Source organism: Peromyscus californicus, unplaced genomic scaffold, assembly GCF_007827085.1.
Source record: "Peromyscus californicus insignis strain IS unplaced genomic scaffold, ASM782708v3 Scaffold_6__1_contigs__length_162567912, whole genome shotgun sequence".
NCBI classification, from domain to species: domain Eukaryota; kingdom Metazoa; phylum Chordata; class Mammalia; order Rodentia; family Cricetidae; genus Peromyscus; species Peromyscus californicus.
In genome coordinates, this window is record NW_026294584.1 from 119,488,441 (window position 1) to 119,508,060 (window position 19,620).

Below are 19,620 nucleotides of genomic sequence, written 5' to 3' on the forward strand. Positions count from 1 at the left end.
TCATCCCTTTAGCCTTAAGTAATCGCAAGGTCCTAGAAACATGTGATTGCCTTTCAGATCACTGACCAGCATACATTTTATACAGTAAATATTTCTACCCTAGTCTCTATCAGCAAATAAATACCAAACTTTTGTTAGCTAGATATTTTCTATTGAGCCAGAACATTCTCCTGATCCTTGAGCAATCTTAACTTTCATAAACTTAACTCTTATAAAAGGCAAAAAATGCATAAATATTTAGGCTATGTTTCCACCGCAATAGCAAATAAAATGTTTTTTGGGCTTTGCCCTCATTAGCCTATGCTGATAAGCAATCAGATGGGAAAGGACAGCATGTTTGCTATGAAATTATACACTGAATATGAATCAAGCAACTCTAGAAGAAATACAAAAATTTTAAGGTGATTTGTATGTCAAACTCTTCAGTTTTCAAAGGAGGAAATTTGGAGTCCATGATTATAAAATAAGCACCAATGTTCCACAGTTACACAAGATGGTCGTTGGATCTAACTGCCTGATTTCCAATTTAGCCTTTTTTACCAGCTGCTAAGTTGTTCTGCTGCCAGGTACATACCTAGCACTTCCTCTCCAATAACTATGCTTTCTCTCTAACTCACTTATGAACCATAGTGAGGAAGTAGATTTTGTAGTGCTTACCTTTTAAGGTAAAGCATGAAAACTCTGCCTATATCGTGGGTTCTTCTAGAAACTTGGTGGAAAATTGCTACACTTTGAAGATGAAAACTAAATATACTAGTGAGATGCAATAGCAGTAGACAGCATATATAACAAACAAGATTTGGCAAAATATTTATTTTAGTCACTCACTCAGGCGTTTTAGATTTCCATAAGGGCCGGCACAGTTGGCTGTTTCATGATCCTCTGACTTCAGATAGTATTGTAGGTTGTTTGGATAGAAGGGCAAATCTCTACAATATTGGAAGCATAAGAGGCGAATTGGTTTCTCACAGCAGCAAATGAAAGAAAGGGCAGGTGCAAGGTTATGCTCAGGACAAAGAGAACAGGAGAGTGGAAGAATGGGAGGCAACATGCATGACTAATAAACAGGAAGATTTAGATTCTGCTGGCACCATGCTAGCCTTATATATGGAAATGAGTTGACAGTTGAGGAAAGAAGGAACTGTTTGAGGTTGCAACCCCTTTGGAGGTGGGGTTCTGATAGGTAGGTAGGTAGGTACCAGACTTCAAGACTAATACGGTAAACCAACATTGCAGAGTATTAGCAAAAATTCCTAAATTGGGAACTGTGAGCTTTTAGCTATAACTTCAGACTGTGTCATGGTAATACCTACACGATAGCGTTTTATATCAGATCAAGAGCTTTAAGTATTAATAGTAGAAATATTAGTCTTTGGCTTTCACTGTTAATGGTTTCAGCATTAAGGAATATGTATTTCCCTTTAAAAAATACTGGAGCAAAGGAAATGGATTCCTGGAGCTAAGAGGCAGAGGCACTACCGCTACAACTTTATAAACGGGGCCTGTATGAGGAGTTGTGCTTCTCTGGAGACAACCCACAGAGCTTTAATCATGAGACAAGAGAGTCTGGTAGGGGAAATAATGAATATCCACGAAATAAGTGGACCATATAATTTATCTTGTAAACTGTGACTTTTGGGAGAAAGAAGTACTATTAATAATTCTGTCATGACATTTGAGTACATAGATATTGTGCAGAGAAAACAGGGAAATATGGTTATGCTACTGTGGTGCAGATTTTAAGGAGTTTGTAGAGTCTGGGAGGAAATTCTATGTAAATCAAACAATATCTTTATAGTTAATAGATGTTGTATTCATAGTGATTAGGGAACAGATTATTGTCATGGGCGTGTTTTATAGATAAATCAGCTGGAAGGGGAAGATTCCAAATTTATATGATTGTGAATATTATTCCGGGGAATTTGTAAGTGTGATAGAGAATAATTCAAAGTTTTAAATACTGTCAGAATATGGTAAAATTCCTGTTTTATAAAGAAAAGTTGGTTGTCAGTATTCTAGTGGGTATGGAAAAATAGCTTGAGGAACAAGGTTCATATAGAGGTAAACTTTTCTTTATCTTCAAAACTGCTACTGAAGATAAAAAGAAATCATCACTTTGGGGGCTATAAAAGCAGAATTTAATTCATCTATATAATCACAGCATTTATTCTACCCATTGTTTTATTTTATTTATTTATTTTTTTCGGATAGTGGAGATTTACATTAAGTGTTGACCAAACGCTCCAAAAGAAAACCTACAGGTCTCACATATTTGAGCATTTATTTCTCTATCTTCTACAGTTGTTCTTTTGAACATTGTGCTAGATACTGTGCATGTCATTGCAAACTCAGCAAAGTTTGGAGCACACTCCCTTGGCACTGTGCTCTTTCATTTAACTCCTGACATATTTACCCATTAGACATATGCTCTTCCCTGCAACACTACAAGTCACTTATAGGTTATTGATCTTGTGTGCAGAAGATTCTTTATGATTTTGTTTCTATTTCTGTTTGGTTTTTGTTTTTTATTTGCTTTTGCTGAATTTTTATCAAGTTTTGTTTTCTGTTTTGTTTGTTTGTTTTTTTCCTATTTTATCAAATGTCTCTCTAACCAAGATTTTAGATTCATTGCTCACAGGTAAATACATAAAGTCTTATAGAGAATATAAATAAGTGAACAAATGAATGAATGAATGCAATATATGATTTTGCTTACATTTAAGAAGGGACACTTCAAATATGTAATGGGAAAGGAAACGGAAATCCCACTGTGAGGTCATCATCAGCATCATCAACTCAGTGTTGTTTTCTGACCTGAGCACTGCTTGTTTCTGCCTGTGATTTTCATCTCTTCTACAAGTCTTGAGAACATTTAAGTTTTATTTTTATGGAATAGAATATAATCACTGTTTTTCATAAGTATTTATGCTTATATTATTTATATTTTATTGATGGATTTATTTATATTTATTTTCTGGAATAAATAGATGCAGAAATAAGTGAAGGCTTTTTAAAATTTAAAACATCTGGAAATTATAGAATTTTATTATTTATTAGTTTTATATATATAAATATCCAAATACTTTAAAAAAGATATTTGAGCTTAAATATAGTTCTACTACACTAAAAATTTCATTTGCTGTCCAATAGTTCCATCAAAATGACCCAGGTGAGTTTATCCTAGGGTTATTCTAATTTTTATGAGTTTATCAGTGTTTATAAACCTATTATTAGATTTCTTTCATGAAGTAAAGGGCAAGCTAGCACCTTCTCTTCGTCTCATTTGTCATGGAATAGCTAAAATGTCAAAATAAATTAGAAACAATTATGGTGTAACCCCTTGGGGAAAGCACATCTACTATCTGCAAGTTAATGCCACAGGCAATTGATTTCTTACAGAAATTTGTAATAATATTGGTTTTCGTTCAAGTAACATCAAGAAATGTAATGGCTCATAATGAGTATGTTCTCAATAATTTGAATAGGATACTTAGAAAATGTGTGATTTCTATGAAATCTTTGTTATACATATAAAAACCACAGGCTGAAAATTCAATTAATGGAAAATTCAATCCACATGTTATGCATTGAATTAGTACTATTCCAATTAATTAAAACTCTAGGAAGTTTCATAGCAGATGATGACGTATATTAAAAGTTTCGTAGCAGTTGATGACATATAGTTAATATGTGAACTGAAATTATGAAAATGTGAACTGAAATGTGTGAGGCTCAGCAAAATATGAGTATTAAAATGTATAGTCATTTATGTTGATTTATTTTTAGAATATATTTTTAAAAGTTTAGTCAATGCTTAAGGGATACATAGACGATAGTCATGTTTGTCCATTTTGTTTCCTTCAGACAGATTGCTAACATACTGCCTAGAAGATACAATCTTCTTTCCTGCTGATTGCATGGGAGAAATTTTTGACCTTAGAACGTGGAGATGAGGTTGCTATGGAAACTGGTAATTCTGCTGCCACTCATAAACTCTTGTGCAGGTAAAGTGTTCTATTATTATGCATTTAGATTGATAAATATATTAGTACTATATACCTTCCTTGAGATGAAACAACTTTGAAAATGCACAAGCCATGTGTTATTTGAATGACCAAGTGGTAAAGTTGTAAGAGTAACCTTTACTTCAAATAGAAAGTTTAATCCTTAAAAATATATAAAATAACTCTTATGAGACATTGTTATTAAATTTATAAATTTTCAAATATGAATTTGGTCAAGTGTGATTAGTGACTTATCATTTATAAATCCATTTATATTTTATTTACAGTGAAGTCTTCATGTATATAAAATGAAATTTATATTTTCTCTCAAATTTATAGAGATTATTAGAGAAAAGTTATGCTAAGGTAAAGTGTAGCCAAAGGTGATGTAAAGTGTTCTTGCAAAACTGGAAAAAAATCTTGGAGTTCTTTCTTTATCCTTCTTCAAATACCAAAGGGGGACAGATATGTTCTTCCACCCAATCTAAGGGTTGTCATATCTGTTTATTAATTAATTTCCCCTGTTTTAAAAAAAAAAACTTAAATCAAGGTTTTTAAATCACCGGATATATCAAATAGCCATATATTGGCATAATGGTTCTGTGGGATATGGTTTAGAGTATGTTTCACTGGCCTGTGCTTTGGGTTTTGTTCTGATGCACTGTATCTGTGGTGAGCTAGACTCACCTGAGTCATAACTATCCCAGGACAAGCTCCACCGAGACAGCTATGCTGGCTTGCCTTTGATCCTCATGGTCTTTCAGCTGCTTGGGAATCAGAGTTTTTCACATGCTGGCTTCTCTGGACTTCAAAATAAAATCTCAAAAACAGAGACTCGTGATACCAGGCCTTAGAGTCCAGATAAAGTCAATTCCCTGACATTCTTCCCATTATTACAAATTATCAATCAGCCTAGACTTAAGGCTAATTATCTTCAACTATTCATAAAGAGCTATAAGGTTGAACTTAATAGGACCTGGAATAATAGAGGCTACAATAGTGACTGTAAATAGTTGTAGTAATTGCTGTAAGTAGTAAATGGTTAGCAACAACCTGTTCAGTGCAGTTAGTCTTTTTGTTTTTGTTTAAGATGCATTTATTTTTATTTTATGTATGTGAGTGTATTGCCTTTCTGGTGCCTATGAAAGCTAAAAGAAGATGTCATATACTCTGGAACTGTAGTACAACTATAAGCCACCACTTGGATGTGGGGGACTGAACTCAGGTTCTCCACAAGAGTAGCAAGCACTAACTGCTGAACCATCTTTCCAGCCCACCCCTGCACAGAGTTCTAGTCTTAATTGCCAAGCTTAGTTACCTGCATTGTGCGATAGCTTCAGAACTGACTAGGTCACATGGCTATCAGAGAGGCCCCTTGACCATCTTCACACCGGCTCTGATTCCCTCTACTTGTGTAATGACAACTACTATCTATGTCTTACAAATTTGTAACAATTCAATAACAACATGAGGAAAATGCAAGAATATAATAATTTCTTATTCAAAAATGTCATAATGACAAAAATGTCTACTAGCAATCTCAAGATATAAAAAGCCATGTGAATACTAAAATATGTGCAAAAGAATAAGAAACCTTACAAAAGTATTCCCATCATTAGCAAATCGAACATCTCAGAGAACCACAGTCATATTTATTCAAAGTGATCACATTGTTTTGGTTTATGTCACATCCTCTCTGAAAGACAGACTGAAGTTAAATAATAATATGTTATTTCATGTAATAGATTAAAAGAAGACAGAAAAGCCATTAAGGTGCCCCCAAATTATCCACATTCGAAGAACTCTATGCCTACTTTAAGTTTCAGCTTCCTGTCAAAATTTTACATTAACATTTTGCCCTTTAAATGTGTCTATTGAATTAACATAGGCTCTTTAAAAGACCTTTTGTGCTAAATTAAAATAAAACCATTGTTCTCAGAACACATATCAAATATGAGAAATACTCTGTCTCTTCTATTAACTTCTATTTATACAATTTGGTTGTGATTCAACATGTCCTTTTGCCTTATCCTAAGGGAGAAATAATCATGTCCTTGGTGCACAGTTTCATCAGTAAAGAACAGATTGAGTCTATTCCTTTTAAGTCATAGCCATTTAAATATGGTAATCTCAGCTAAGCATCACCCCAGAGGTAAAGATGGTGATATTGTTTTACACAAGAGAGCATTGATTTAAATCTATTTGTTTCGTTTGGGATTTCACGGTGTTCACTCCAAGTGGGAACTACATTAGATTAGAGAACTGGCTGCTGATGGAGTTCTGTTTCTTTAATATATGTTCTCTTTCATTCCTCCCTCTCCTTGTATTCATTCTTAAAGTCAGGCACATCTTTCACAATTGCCTGTGTTTCCCTTTCTACTTTCACTGTTATAATCCATTAAAATGTGTATATTTCAATAACCTTATATTCCAATATAAAACATAATTTTTTTGTGATTGGTCACTTTTGTATTTTCTTTTGTTTAATGAACTTCATAACTTTTTCCTCACACCCTGATGGAGTATTCTGGATCTTGGATCTTTGTAGTGACTCCTAATATGTTTAAGCAGACATCACTGATCCTAAGACATTTGTCAGAGTATGATCACTTAAAAATGTATTTGTCTTGATTTAATGTTTTTTTTTTTTTTAATATTGGGAAAACACAGAGACCCATTTAACTAAGAACACAATTGTTGACTAAAGACATTTAAGTTACTTAGTTAATGGTTGTGGGGTGGTTAAAAATGTCCCCCAACTAAATATCTTGGCTTGTTGTTTGGAAATTGCAAGTATTATATAAGATGCAAAAATATGTTTTGCAGATGTAATTAAGTTGACGATCTTGAGATGGGCATAATTATTTTTGATTCTTATTCAAATTCTCCTCCTCTTCTTTCTTCTCCCCCTTCCCACCTTCTCCCTTTCCCTCTCCTTCTTCCTCTTCTTCTTCTCCTCCAGTTTTGTCTCTATTTCTTCTACCTTTGTCTCTGCCTCGTCTCCTCCTTTTTCTCACACTTTTTTAATATATTAATACTAAACAGTGTGACTGGGTCGACTCTATATGAGCATAAGGGAGAAACATAAAACTGTAGAAACAGATTCTATTGTTGCTAGAGTAGCACGTGTATAGGAAGCCTAATCTTGGTGAGTATAATTATATGCTGCATCTTCTATAGTGAGAAAAAAAGCTCAAAATGTATTAAATATTTCATTTCATTAAAGTCACTATGTAGAATGTCATATAATCCACACCTTGTAGCCAGAATCCTAATGGGTCTTAATGGTAAAACCCCAGAGTCAGATATCAGGGTGAAAGCTGAAAGATGAGAGAAGCAGAGCAGCAGCCACTAGAAAGACTCCTTGCCTCTAGGAATCCTCCATCTGAAAGGGGGCTGAGCTCCTGTCTCCACCCTGCCTTATCACTTCTTCTATCTGCCAAGTCATCACTTCTATGCCCTCAGAGTGTAGGGGTAAGGGGTACCACAGACAGAGAAGATCAGTGACCTTCTCTCATCCTACACCTCCACAAACTCCCTAACTACTCCCATCGCCTCTGGACCTCATCTCCCATGGTCTGGTACCCAGCCATGGTATCCTCGCAACACTCCTAACATTCTTTTCTATTTTAGATAAAAAGGGGGAAATGTGGTGATGTTTTCTTTGTTCTCTAACAAATAAAGCTTGCATGGAGATCAGAATGCGGAGCTAGCCACTAGAGGCCAGGCAGTGGTGGCACACACCTTTAATCCCAGCACTTGGGATCCCAGTCCTTGGGAGAAAGAAAGAAGTGATATGGCTGGGTGGAGAAAGGAATTGATAAGGCAGGGTTAGAGACAGGAGCTCATCCTTTTCAAGCTGAGGTTTCCTAGAGGTAAGAAGTCTTTAAGTGGCTGGCTGCTCTGCTTTTCTGATCTCAAGAAAAGCTTTATTTGTTAGAGCACAAACAATATATCCTCACAACACCTTACTTGTCTTCTAAGGTCCACGTAGTTAAGGTAGCTTGGTCTCCATTGTAGTGCTACGGGAGATGGTAAACCTTGAAGAAATCGGACCTAGTAAGAGTCACTCAGGTCAGAGGGAGTCTAACCTAGAAGAAGGCAATAGATTTTTTTTCATACAACATATTTTGATTATACCTCAGTGCCCCCCAGAATGTCCTACTTCCCTACCCACCCAAATTCACACCCTTTCTCTCTCTCATTATAATACAAACAGACATCTAAAACAATAATAATAATTAAGAGCCAAAAAAAAAGTATAGGGCAAAATAAACAAGCAAAGAAAAACAGTCAAAGGAAAAACACAAGTAGATTCAGAAACACACACATGTTTGCATCCACAGAAATCTCGTGAAAACAAAAAATCAGAAGCCAAAATATGTACACAAAGAACCTGTAAAGTTTTCTTTAAAAAAAAGGAGCCCTGCCAGTGAGAGTTCACCATCCACTTCTGTGTATGGTACCTATCCTTAGAAGTGGTTTATATACCCAGTGAGACGCAGCAGGAGAAACCTCATTTTTCACTTGTAAGGAGACATCAATCAGCTCCTTGGTTAGGGATGGGAGCTTGCATACACTTCCCCTCACGGTGCTGGGACTCCATCAGGTGCAGATCTTCCAGACCTTATGCAGGCTTGCTCAGTCTCTATGGGGGATGGTTCTTCTGAAATTCAAAGGCCTTGTTTCTTTGATGTCCTCCATCCCTGCTGTCTCTTCAGTCTTTAAGCTTCCCCTTCCACAGGGTTTCATGATTCCCAAGGGGAGGGATTTGGTGGAGATATCCTATTTAAGACTGAGGGTTTAAAGGTTTTTAACTCTCTGAACATTGTCTAGCTGTGGGTCTCTCTACTTCTTCCTACCCACTGCTGGAAGAAGCTTCTCTAATAATGGCTGAGCAAGGCCCTAATAGATAAGTATAGTATAATATTATTAGGAGTTATTTTATTGCAGAATAGTAGTAGTGGGTATTCCCTTAGGTCTCTGGCCTATCTAGCCTTAGATGTTCTTGCCCACCTAAGTAGTGTCGGGAATGGGTTCCATTTGATGGAATAACCTTAAATCCAGCCAGATATTGCTTGGCTATTCCGCAAACTTTGTGCCACTATTGCAACTAGCACATCTTGCAGGCATGATACCATTGTAGTTGAAGAGGTTGTAGCTGGGTAGGAGTTTACCTTTCTCCTTTGGTCATCTGCAAAGTACTTTCCAGGACATTTGAACACTAGTCAGCAGGGATTTAGAAGGGCAACACCTCGAATTCTCCATAGAATCTCACATTCTTCCTCTTTAAGTTTTACTCTGTCCTGGGCTCTCATTTATTATCTCACAATAAGACAATAGGGCCATTTGATCCTAGAATGAAGTCTTTGAACATGTGGGCTAAAATAAATGTTTCCTCTTTACTTGTCGATACATTTCGGTGTTTATGAAAGCAATAGAAAGCTGAACAACATGCTCTGTTTCTAAGTAAAACTGGAGAAATTTGCAACCATTTTCAAATTATAGCTAAAACATTTAAATTTGACATTTAAAATATTAATGGAGCAAATTGGATGGTCATAAGGTAAAAGTGATAATTATTTGAACAACCATATAGAGCTGTTTTAAGTTATCTAGGATGGGGGAATATTTGTGAAATTATTAAGGCCACTCCGCGTAGTTAAAAAGGAGGTTTATTTTGTGGGGTAACTCACAAATGAAGGGATAGGCTACAGGGTCTGGGGAAGACATAGCACAGTCCGGCGGTGTTTTCTGAAGAACTCTGTTCGGTCTACCTCTAGCGTCCAGGGTCCGGGCACCAAGAGAGGGTGTCGCATCCGGATCTCTGGTCTTCAGGGCCCTCTCTTAGCCCCGCATTGTAGACGTGACAGTTACCGAAGACTCAATGGGGGTTGGAACTTCCAGACCAAAGCTGGAATGGCTACCCACTACAGGGGAAAGCAAGTTTTTGGGGGTTTGTTTTTGTTTTGTTTTTTGTTGTTTTGGTTTTTTGAGAAAGGGTTTCTCTGTGTAGCCCTAGCTGTCCTGGAATTCACTTTGTAGACCAGGCTGACATCTAAGTCACAGATATCTGTGCTGGAATTAAAGGCTTGAACCACCAGAGCCTGGCAAGAATAGCAAGTTTTAAATTCAGAGTTTGAGGGAAGTGCTATAGTCCTTAGTGATAGTATAAAAAAAAATCAGAGTCTTAAATGTAATAAAAATAAGCACAAACTCAAGGAACATAGTTATGCTAGCACTGAGGATTCACAGTATCTGTGATGGCTAGTTTTATGTCATCTTGACACAAGCAAGAGTCAACCAGAGGAGGAAGCCTCAATTAAAAAGTTGCCTCCATAAAAAAGGGCTGTAGGTAAGTATTTAGGGCAATTTTAAATTAGTGATTGATGTAGGAGGGCTTAGCCCCTTGATGTGGATGTTGCCATTCCTGGGTTGATGATCCTGGATGCTATACTGATGCAAATGTAGGCTCAGCAAGATGAAGGGTGCAGGACAGTAAGTAGCACTCCTCCATGGGGCCTCTGCATCAGCTTCTGCCTCCAGATTCCTACCCTGTTTGAATTCCTATCCTAACTGCCTTTATGATGAACTGTGATATGGAACAGTAAGAAAAATAAAGCATTTCAGCTCAAATTGCTTTTGGTAATGATGTTTCATCATAACAGAAATCCTATCACTAAGACATACCTTAAGTATTTCTGCACAAAGTTTTGCATATCAACTTTATTATTTTAACAAAATTATATTGTTTGCATTGCAATTTAAAAAGTTCACTTGGGCCTGGTGGCACACACATTTAATCCCAGCACTCGGGAGGCAGAGGCAGGCGGATCTCTGTGAGTTCAAGGCCAGCCTGGGCTACAAAGTAAGTTCTAGGAAAGGCACAAAGCTACACAGACAAACCCTGTCTCAAAACAAAACAAAGGTCACTTGGCTCATAATCAAGAATTGTTCATTTGTATGTCATTTGTACTTGTTTGCTTTGTTCCGTGTTGAGGATTTTTGTGTGAACCCTGTCGGTGCAACCTGAGGACTAGTAAGATTGCTTGTTCCATAAAGCTGCTTTCCTTGAAAGTGTGAAGATAAATGTTTGATTCCCTGAATCATTTTTTAAAAGCCATTTATGATGCTTTGTAATCCCAGTGTGGAGGAAGTGGAGAGAGCCACATCCCCTCCCTTGAAGAACTTAGACAGTGCCTGAAGAAAGGCCAGTGAGGTTGACCTCTGTCTTCCATGCATGTGTTTGCTCACATATGCACCCATTCTCTCTCTTTCCCCACCCCTCTCTCAACTGTGCACATATCTGGTCAGACCTAAGGAAGTATTGGCTTTTGAGTCTAAGATTACAGTAAGAGACTGAGTAACTCAAGGACTCGAGTGTAGAGAAAGTCAAACTTAGTGGTTGAATAGAATGAAAGTCTGCTCTAGCATTGTGAGGTTTCTATTATGTCGTCAAGGCTAAATGTGATGCTGTTCCCAACTGCATCAATTACTTTTGAGAAATGTCTTAAAATTATAAGATTTCTTTCTGCTGCTGTTTGCATACAAATGTATTTATTTTCAAATTTTCTGCCAAAGTAATTGATTTTTAATTAAATTATTTTAGGACTGATACCAATAAATAAAATATCTAATGTCATCAACATTTTCATCTAGCTTACTTTTTTATAAATGAGTTAGCCTAAAAGAATTCCATAGAAAATATAAATCCTAAATACTCACAGTTAGCAAACTCTGGGAAAGTTCTTTGGGAAGTATTTATGATATCTTGGACTTTACTCTGTTTCAAATGTGCCTTTTATTGCATTGAGAGCCTGAGTAAACTACTGATGAAATGAACTACCTGCAACGAAAAGCCACAAGAATGGAAATGTTCACTGTGATCAAAATTTCTTCACAGAAGGCTATGTATCACACAGCAAATCCATGGAAATTGGCAGGTGTAATAAACTTCTTTTACTCAAGGATCCCAGAAGCATATAATGGATATTCCTGTGGCCCAAGTGTGATGAATATTGAGTATATCACAATCCACATTCTGCCTATGGTCTGCTCAGATTTATTGTTAGCATAATAGCACCTTTAGGAACAAAACATTAGGCAATACCTCTAAGCCAAGTGACATCTTTGCAATTTCTGGTAGAGATGGCCTGCAGCAGAATGCTGAAAATACTATTTTTATGCAATGGTCTCTGACAAAGGTAGTTGTTAGATTATCAAACCTTCTTCCCAAGTAATTGATTCCTAAACCCTGAATGAAATTGTTTCTCGAGTCTGGTGGTGATGTAGGAAAGGCATTTGTGTTTTGTCAGCATTGAAAGAGGATGTCTGGTGTATCAGCTGACATGCCGTAGGTAATGTGATCCCTCAGCAGATATGAGTATGACAGAGAATGTTGTAAGTACAATAACATGTTGGAAAGAGAGGGTCAAGTACTCTCCCCTCTTCTCTGCTTTTCCTCCTCCCCTCCTCTCCTTCTTTTTTTCTATTCCTACTCCCTTCTCTTTCTCTTTACTTAACTCTTTTAGACTCTTTCTAACGTCTCCCATGCTGAACTCAGACTCACTGTGTAGCCAAGAATGACCTTGAATAAATGATCCTCCTGCTTCTTGCTAACCAGTACTGGAACTACAGGAGGATGGGCATTATTAACACAACTGTTTCTGTTGTTGCTTTGTAGTACTAGAAATTAACCTGAGGACACTGTGCATTCTATACAATTAATAACATCATATAATATTTTTATTTTAATGGAATTTATAAATAGCTATGCTACCACTTAAACATCACATTGGTGTTATTCCAATTAGCAGTGGCAAGTGTTTCTTCCCTTGATTATAACTTTCTCAATACTTAAAATAAAAATTTTAGCTTGTCCAAAAGATCACTGACCAATTTTTCTTTTGCATAATTCTTCCATCTGAATGCATACTTGATCATTCTTTTGTATACACAATAAACTGAGCCCAACCTTGTATAATAGAATATTTATATCATGTTCAAAAAAGATCAAGACTTTTCCCATGCTGAGTCTTTGTAATTGATATTCAATTATCTGGAATACTCTTCAGATCTTTCTGTACTAGCTGTTTCCATTAAACCCATCTTGGATCTCTCATATTCATGTACCTTCCTTTAGAACCAAACCCAAGTAGCCCTCATCCATTCCAACTGGAGAGAAGTTTAATTTAGGCTCTTTCACTATATTCAATGAACTTCACAATGCTTGGAATTAACTTATTTATACATGCTGTTTCTTTTCCATTTTTATCCATATCTAGAGTAATATAAACTGTATGTAATTAAAATATTGTCAGTCTCAATTTTTATGACATCTCTTTTTTATAGTATAGTACATGATATCAAACACATACTTTCACTTTTAAATAAATATGTAAATGTTGACCTATCAAATTAAGCCACAAGACTACTTAGAAGTAATCTAACATTCTTAAACACTTTTAATAATTTTAGTGGATATTATTCAAATCCACATTTTAGCCTAAATAATTTAATCATAGTACAAGAGTTGGCATTGGGCTGTTTTTATTTTATTTATTTTAAATCATAAGTTGGGGCTAGAATGATAATTCAACCATTTAGAGCCTTTGGTGGTCTTCTAGAGGACCTATAGAAGTAAGACTTTGGGTTGGTTTAAGAAGGGTCACATTTAAAATATAACCAATGTCACATTAGTATTTGAGGGTAGCAGATACAGATACCTGTAAGTGTTGTACCATAATTTTCAGAATATTTATAACCTTCAGGCTGTACTTTATCTTTTTTCAGAATTTGATGCAAATGTTTACTTTTTGAGAATTTCATACATGCATATAATGCGTTTTGAGCCAATCTACCAATTCTCCCCCACGCCTTTGAATTTCTTCCCCACTATTCCTTCCTAATTTCATGTGCTCTTTTTTAAAACTCACTGAGTCTATAAAGTGTGTGTAGGTAAAGCACTGTCTACTGGAGCATAGGTAGCTTCTCAGGGGCTATATGCTAAAGAAAACTGACTACTCATTCCCCAGCAGCCACCATTTGCCAACGGCACCTTAGCTAGTGGTCAAAATCAAGAGCCCCCTCCTCTCTATCTTTATTGAGATTTGGTTGCCTTGATCTTGCACAGGTCTTGTACATGCAGACTCTTCTCTATGAGTTCGCAATTGCAGTGTAACTGTTTTGTCTGGCAAGTACAGTATCACTGTAGATGCCCACTGCCTATTGTTCCTACAGTCTTTCTGCCTTCTCCTCCTGCATGATGATTTTGGCCTTAGGGATAAGAGTGTGATGTAGCTATGCTTTTTAGAGCTGAGCACTCCATGGTATCATATTCTCTGAATATTTACCAGTTGTTGCTCTCTGTATTAATCACCCCGTACTGTAAAAAGAAGCTTCTCTAATAAGGATTGGGAGAATTATTAATCTATGTGTATAAAGATAACTTAGGAGGCAATTTAAAACTTTATCCATTTATAAGAATGATAAGATTATGATCTCCCTACAGACTCTGAAATGCCCAATCACAGATTTATTTCTATCTTGCAGAGTAAGTTTTAGATGCAGTTAGAAAATGGTTTGTTGCTCCCATACCACTTGTACCCCTATTGCACCATGTTATACAAAGGCATGTTATACAAGGCCTGTTATTACTGTAGCTGGCAGGGTTCTCTGCTGAGTAGGACCGTTATTTTTATACCCAAGTAGTAGCATATTATGTTCCAGAACTATGAAATCTAGCCAGTAGGACTGAAGCTTCCAGGTAAACACCATGATCTATGACTCAAGTACATGGTGTCTTTAGCAATGAGGGTTCTTAGGTATAACCAAGATCAATAACAGCAGCCTATATTTCATCTTAGGGTGTATTCATATATTCCTTTCTTGCCCCAGTGTACTCAGTCCAGTTAGTACCTGATTACTTCTTCTGGGAATTCTGAAGTAGCTACCAGGGAGTTTTCTATATTTCAGGGTTTTCTCTATATTCTTCCCAAGAAATATTTTTGACACTGATTGCTGTGCAGGCAGATCTTCATAAAATACAACTGATTTTGCCATTACTCTATGTCAAGATTGCCTCACATCTCATTTCCTATAAAATTCAAACTCTCTAATCAAGCATTCAAATGCAATTTCCTTTAACAAATACTGGAACTCCTCCATTTAATTCAGATCCACTTATGTAATGAGCTCTGCCTCCCACCTTCTATATCTTTTTTCCTTCATTCATGTAAGACTGGACCCCCTTGAAAGTTCTTAAGTCTTTTCCTTTCTCCTTCAGATCCATCTCTTCTTATTTACTCCAAATCCAACTATTCATAGTCAAAGTCAAATGTACGTTCACTCTGAATAATCCTCTGAGCAATACAGTGTTCTCCTTGCTCCCTAATCTCTGATTCCAAAATGATGACCTTTTTTCATTTTGATGCTCTCTGATTAGATCTAGGTGTAGCAGGAATCTTAAAGGTACTTACTAATAAAATCAAACCTGAGGCCAGTTATTGGGTTGAATGCTGGATGATCAGAGAGATAGAACAAGCCACAGCTAACCTCACCTGGCCAACTTCTCAGCTGTTCTTGTTTCATCAGACTGGAAGCTTCTGTGTCCTCATCCCAATGGCTCTCAGCTGAACTGCTGCTCGAAAGCCTGAAGCTTAACCAGCTAAAAGCTTCTAGTTTCTGGCCCTCATGCCTTATATACCTTTCTGCTTTCAGCCATCACTCTCTGGGATTAAAGAATCACTTCTTGGGATTAAAGGCGTGTGTCACCATGCTTGGCTGTATCCTTGAACACATGGATTTCTGCCTCTGGAATGCTAGGATTAAAGGCGTGTGCTACCACTGCCTAACCTTTATGTTTAATATTGTGGCTGTTCTGTCTCTGACCCCAGATAAGTTTACCACCACATCTAGGCCACATTTCTCAAATATATACTCATTCTGAGAAACATTTAACATCCCAAGTTCAAGGTCAGAGTGAGTAATTTGGTGAGATCTTGTATTAAAATAAAAAATTAAAAGACCTGCTGTATATCTCAGTGTTGAGTATTTGCCTAACATGAATACTGTCATAGAATAATCTCTAGTATTATAAAATATGCATAAATATACTAAATAAATAAATAAGTATGCATTGTGCCTTAGGTAAAGTTGACAAGAAATCAACAAACTGTCTTCACCAATGTTTGAACTCACCATACACTCTCCAAATGATGCTGATACCATCTCTGAGGTTGTTCATTGCTGATATAGCGATAATTGCTTGTAGCATAACAGGGCCACTGAGATTCTGTTAGAGTTCCATAAAACACTTGGCACTGACCCCCAATTTCCATACTCTTTCCATGTTTATCCATCTCCAGTAGAAAATGATTGAAATATTTTGCTATGTTACTGAATCTTCTATAGCTGAGTGTATTTTTTAGAAACTTTGCAAGCTAGCTGTTTAATATAACCAAAGTTTTAATATTTTGGTATAGAAACAGTGAGTGTTATTAAGATAAAAGGCTCAGGAGTATACAAAACTCACTATATCTGAAGTACTTTTGAATATTTCACTATTTAAAGTTTTAAGGCTATTTCTGTGAGAGGAGAGAAGTGCTATATCATGATAAATTATTGTACATTTTGTCCTAATTCCTCCTGGTATGTTGTGAGTTTGTAGTTAACCATGGTAAGTATTTATACAGTATAAACTGGCACACACTAACATCAGGACTTTAGTGTTTCTGATTAAAGAGTTTTTAGCATATCAACATAAACTTTACAAAGCTGAGAAATGGTTCAAGATCATCGGGCACATCACAAATATGCATTGGGGGAAGAAAAGATGTGTTGGGATGCAATTCCCATCGTCCAATCATGGTTGAATTACAACTAGAGACTGGATTTGATTTCAAATGTTCAGTCCAAGCATTCTACAATGACCAAATGACCTATGTGGTTTATGATAAAGAGTATTATACATTTCATTGTTTTTTATGTACTTCATATTCATTATCTAGTAAGTTTGACAATAACTAAATATATTTATGTGCATAAGCTAAGGTGTACACATTTTTTGAGAGAGAGGTTTTGTTTTTCTAGTATACATTACAGGCTGCTCTATTTAGACACATTTAATTTTAGCCTCTTTATTTTTTGACATTTTTTGTTTCAAGACATATACAGTGCTATCCAGGAAGACTATGTATATAGTCAGTTAAAGAATTGGAAGTCAGACCATCATGACCTTGAGGATAAGCATACATTTAAAGGCATAAACATACACTTACACATTTATTATGTAAAGTGTGATTAATATAGTGAATAAATTCAAGGCAAATATTAGTCGACTGAGAATACTCGGGGTTCCCAGGAAACATGTGCATACACATATCCACAATTTTTCACCTGGAAGATGATAGTCTCCATTTTTCTCTTTTAATACATGTTGGTACAATGTTTATTCTACAAAATTAATGGTAAATTTAGGAAGAAGGATAACAGGTTTTTTGACTTCAAGAAACTAATTTCCACCTATAGGTGTACCTAAGAGGTTACAGAAAGACAGATGAAGGAGTTCTTTCCTCTCATGTAATTAAGTAAACCAAACCTGCATTTAACAGCAGGTGTTTCTTGCTCACTTTGCCAGGAGCTCACAATAGAACAGATTTGGTACACAGAGAATGCAAAACAACATTTCAGTAAAGAGCAACACCCTCCTGAAACATTCTGATGAGCTCTGTAATTGGTTCTCCACACTGAGCCAGGAGACAATAGTGAGTGTTTTGTATGTCAGAAAGGGCAGGGACTATTGTTTTTGTTTGTATCTTTTTCAAGTATTTGCACACATAAGAATTTCAGAAAGCATTTATAATCAAAGAGTAGAAAGTTTGCACAGCCTCAGAAACCCTGCTTGAAAACGAGGCTGCTCTTCTCCCATGAAATAGCTCCCAATCATTATTTTTGAAATGCTTGTCAATACATTCACTGTCTGAGTGAAGAAACAAGTTAGCAATATTCACAAGACACTGGAGTTGTGCTAGCCTGATACCACTCTATGGCTAAGACTGAGCTATATCCTCCTCCTCTCTCAGTTTCAAAGCTCACTAAGTAGCTTGCTAAATCAATATATGAAAATATTCTGACCCCACAAACTTCTAATATATGGAGCAAACCTGGACTTGTTTCACACTGACATACCAAGCACTTAGCCCAACAAATTCTCAGTTTACACTAGTACTTATTTTCAGTTTTCACCTGAAATTTGCTTTCAGAAATCATAAGGATCATCATTGGACTGACAACTTTAACTTTACTAGAATTCAATCTCCTTACTTTTCTGTGCAGTTCAGTGTTTGGGGTGGGTGACCATGGAGGGAGTGTTTGTAAGATGCCTAAGGGATAGACAGCATCATCCTATCAATGTCACACACAAGATCAGGTGAAACTTGATCAGCCTCCTTCGTATGCAGCTCCTTTAACCAAGAACTGCTGGGTCTGACCCACAGTGACCTCAAGCCTCTTATTACTTTCAAAGGCAACAATCTTCCTTTTTCATCTGGAATCTGGACTTCTTACTTCTCCCTAGCACTCTGCAAGCTCTGCTATTTGCGTGTCTAGGGACCAAAAGGACCCTTTGTCTCTTAATTTTGTCCCCCCTCCTTTATCATTCTTAAAAGAAACTCCTTATTAGAAACCATGTATAGTGACTCTAAGGTCTTGATTGAACCCTGACTAGTACAACTCAAATTTGTCATACCTGATGTGGAAAAATTATCAAATCTCTGTACTTTGATTTCCCCAGTGACAGCTGTTGAATTCTGAGGCTCTCAGAGGATGAAATTTGTTATGTAAAGTATGATTAATATACTGCTTAAATCCAAGACAAATATTACCAGAGACAGAATACTCAGGGTTTTAATCAGCATTGGCACAGATGGTTTTTGTCACTTTGAGTATTGACATTGAGTACCTCACTGTGCTACTGACTCTAAGGGAACTTACCCCTTACATTGATTATCAATCTAAACTATTTGCAACATCCCCAGAAGTCTGCTTTTGCCTTACATTACCCAGGTTTTTTTTAATATATTTATGTTTCATGTCTGTAGACTGTGCTATTTTATACACAATAATGAAAAGCTAATGATCCTTTTAATCAATGCACCTCTGGGTTATTTTACTTTTGATTTGGCCGTAATTTGTGGAGTTTTCACCAAAAGGAAAAGAAATACTAGTGACTGTAGAAGGATATCCAGTCACAGAGGTACAACGTTGTCAAGTTTTTTTGTTTTGTTTTGTTTTAGGGCAACTGCTACAGTATTCCATAAAATAAAGAATAGTTGACATTTTATCATTTTATCTTATATCATTCATGAGGTTTTTTTGAAGAGCAGAAGTGTTATTTGATTCTTCAATATTATTTTCTATGACTAGAAATTGTCACCTACCAGGTGTATGTCATCCAGTATTCTAACTAGTGAAATATCCAGGCACTTGAATGAAATGGGGCCATTTAATGAGATCTGCCTCCTGTCTAGTATAAGTGAATCACTTTCCCCACAACATTTTATTATTCTCATTTCCACTCTTTTCTATTGCTCCATTTCTGTTTGCTTTATTCCCATGT

At 36.3% G+C, this 19,620-nt stretch overlaps 1 protein-coding gene across 1 annotated transcript in view; it reads left to right on the plus strand.

Moving 5' to 3' along the window:
- The window catches only part of Cntn6 (contactin 6), a 337,384-nt gene that overhangs the window by 57,554 nt on the left and 260,210 nt on the right, over nucleotides 1–19,620 (plus strand). Inside the window, 1 exon segment of the mRNA XM_052719550.1 lies at nucleotides 3,865–4,004. Coding sequence (XP_052575510.1) covers nucleotides 3,950–4,004 — 55 coding nt within the window. The 5' untranslated portion in view covers nucleotides 3,865–3,949.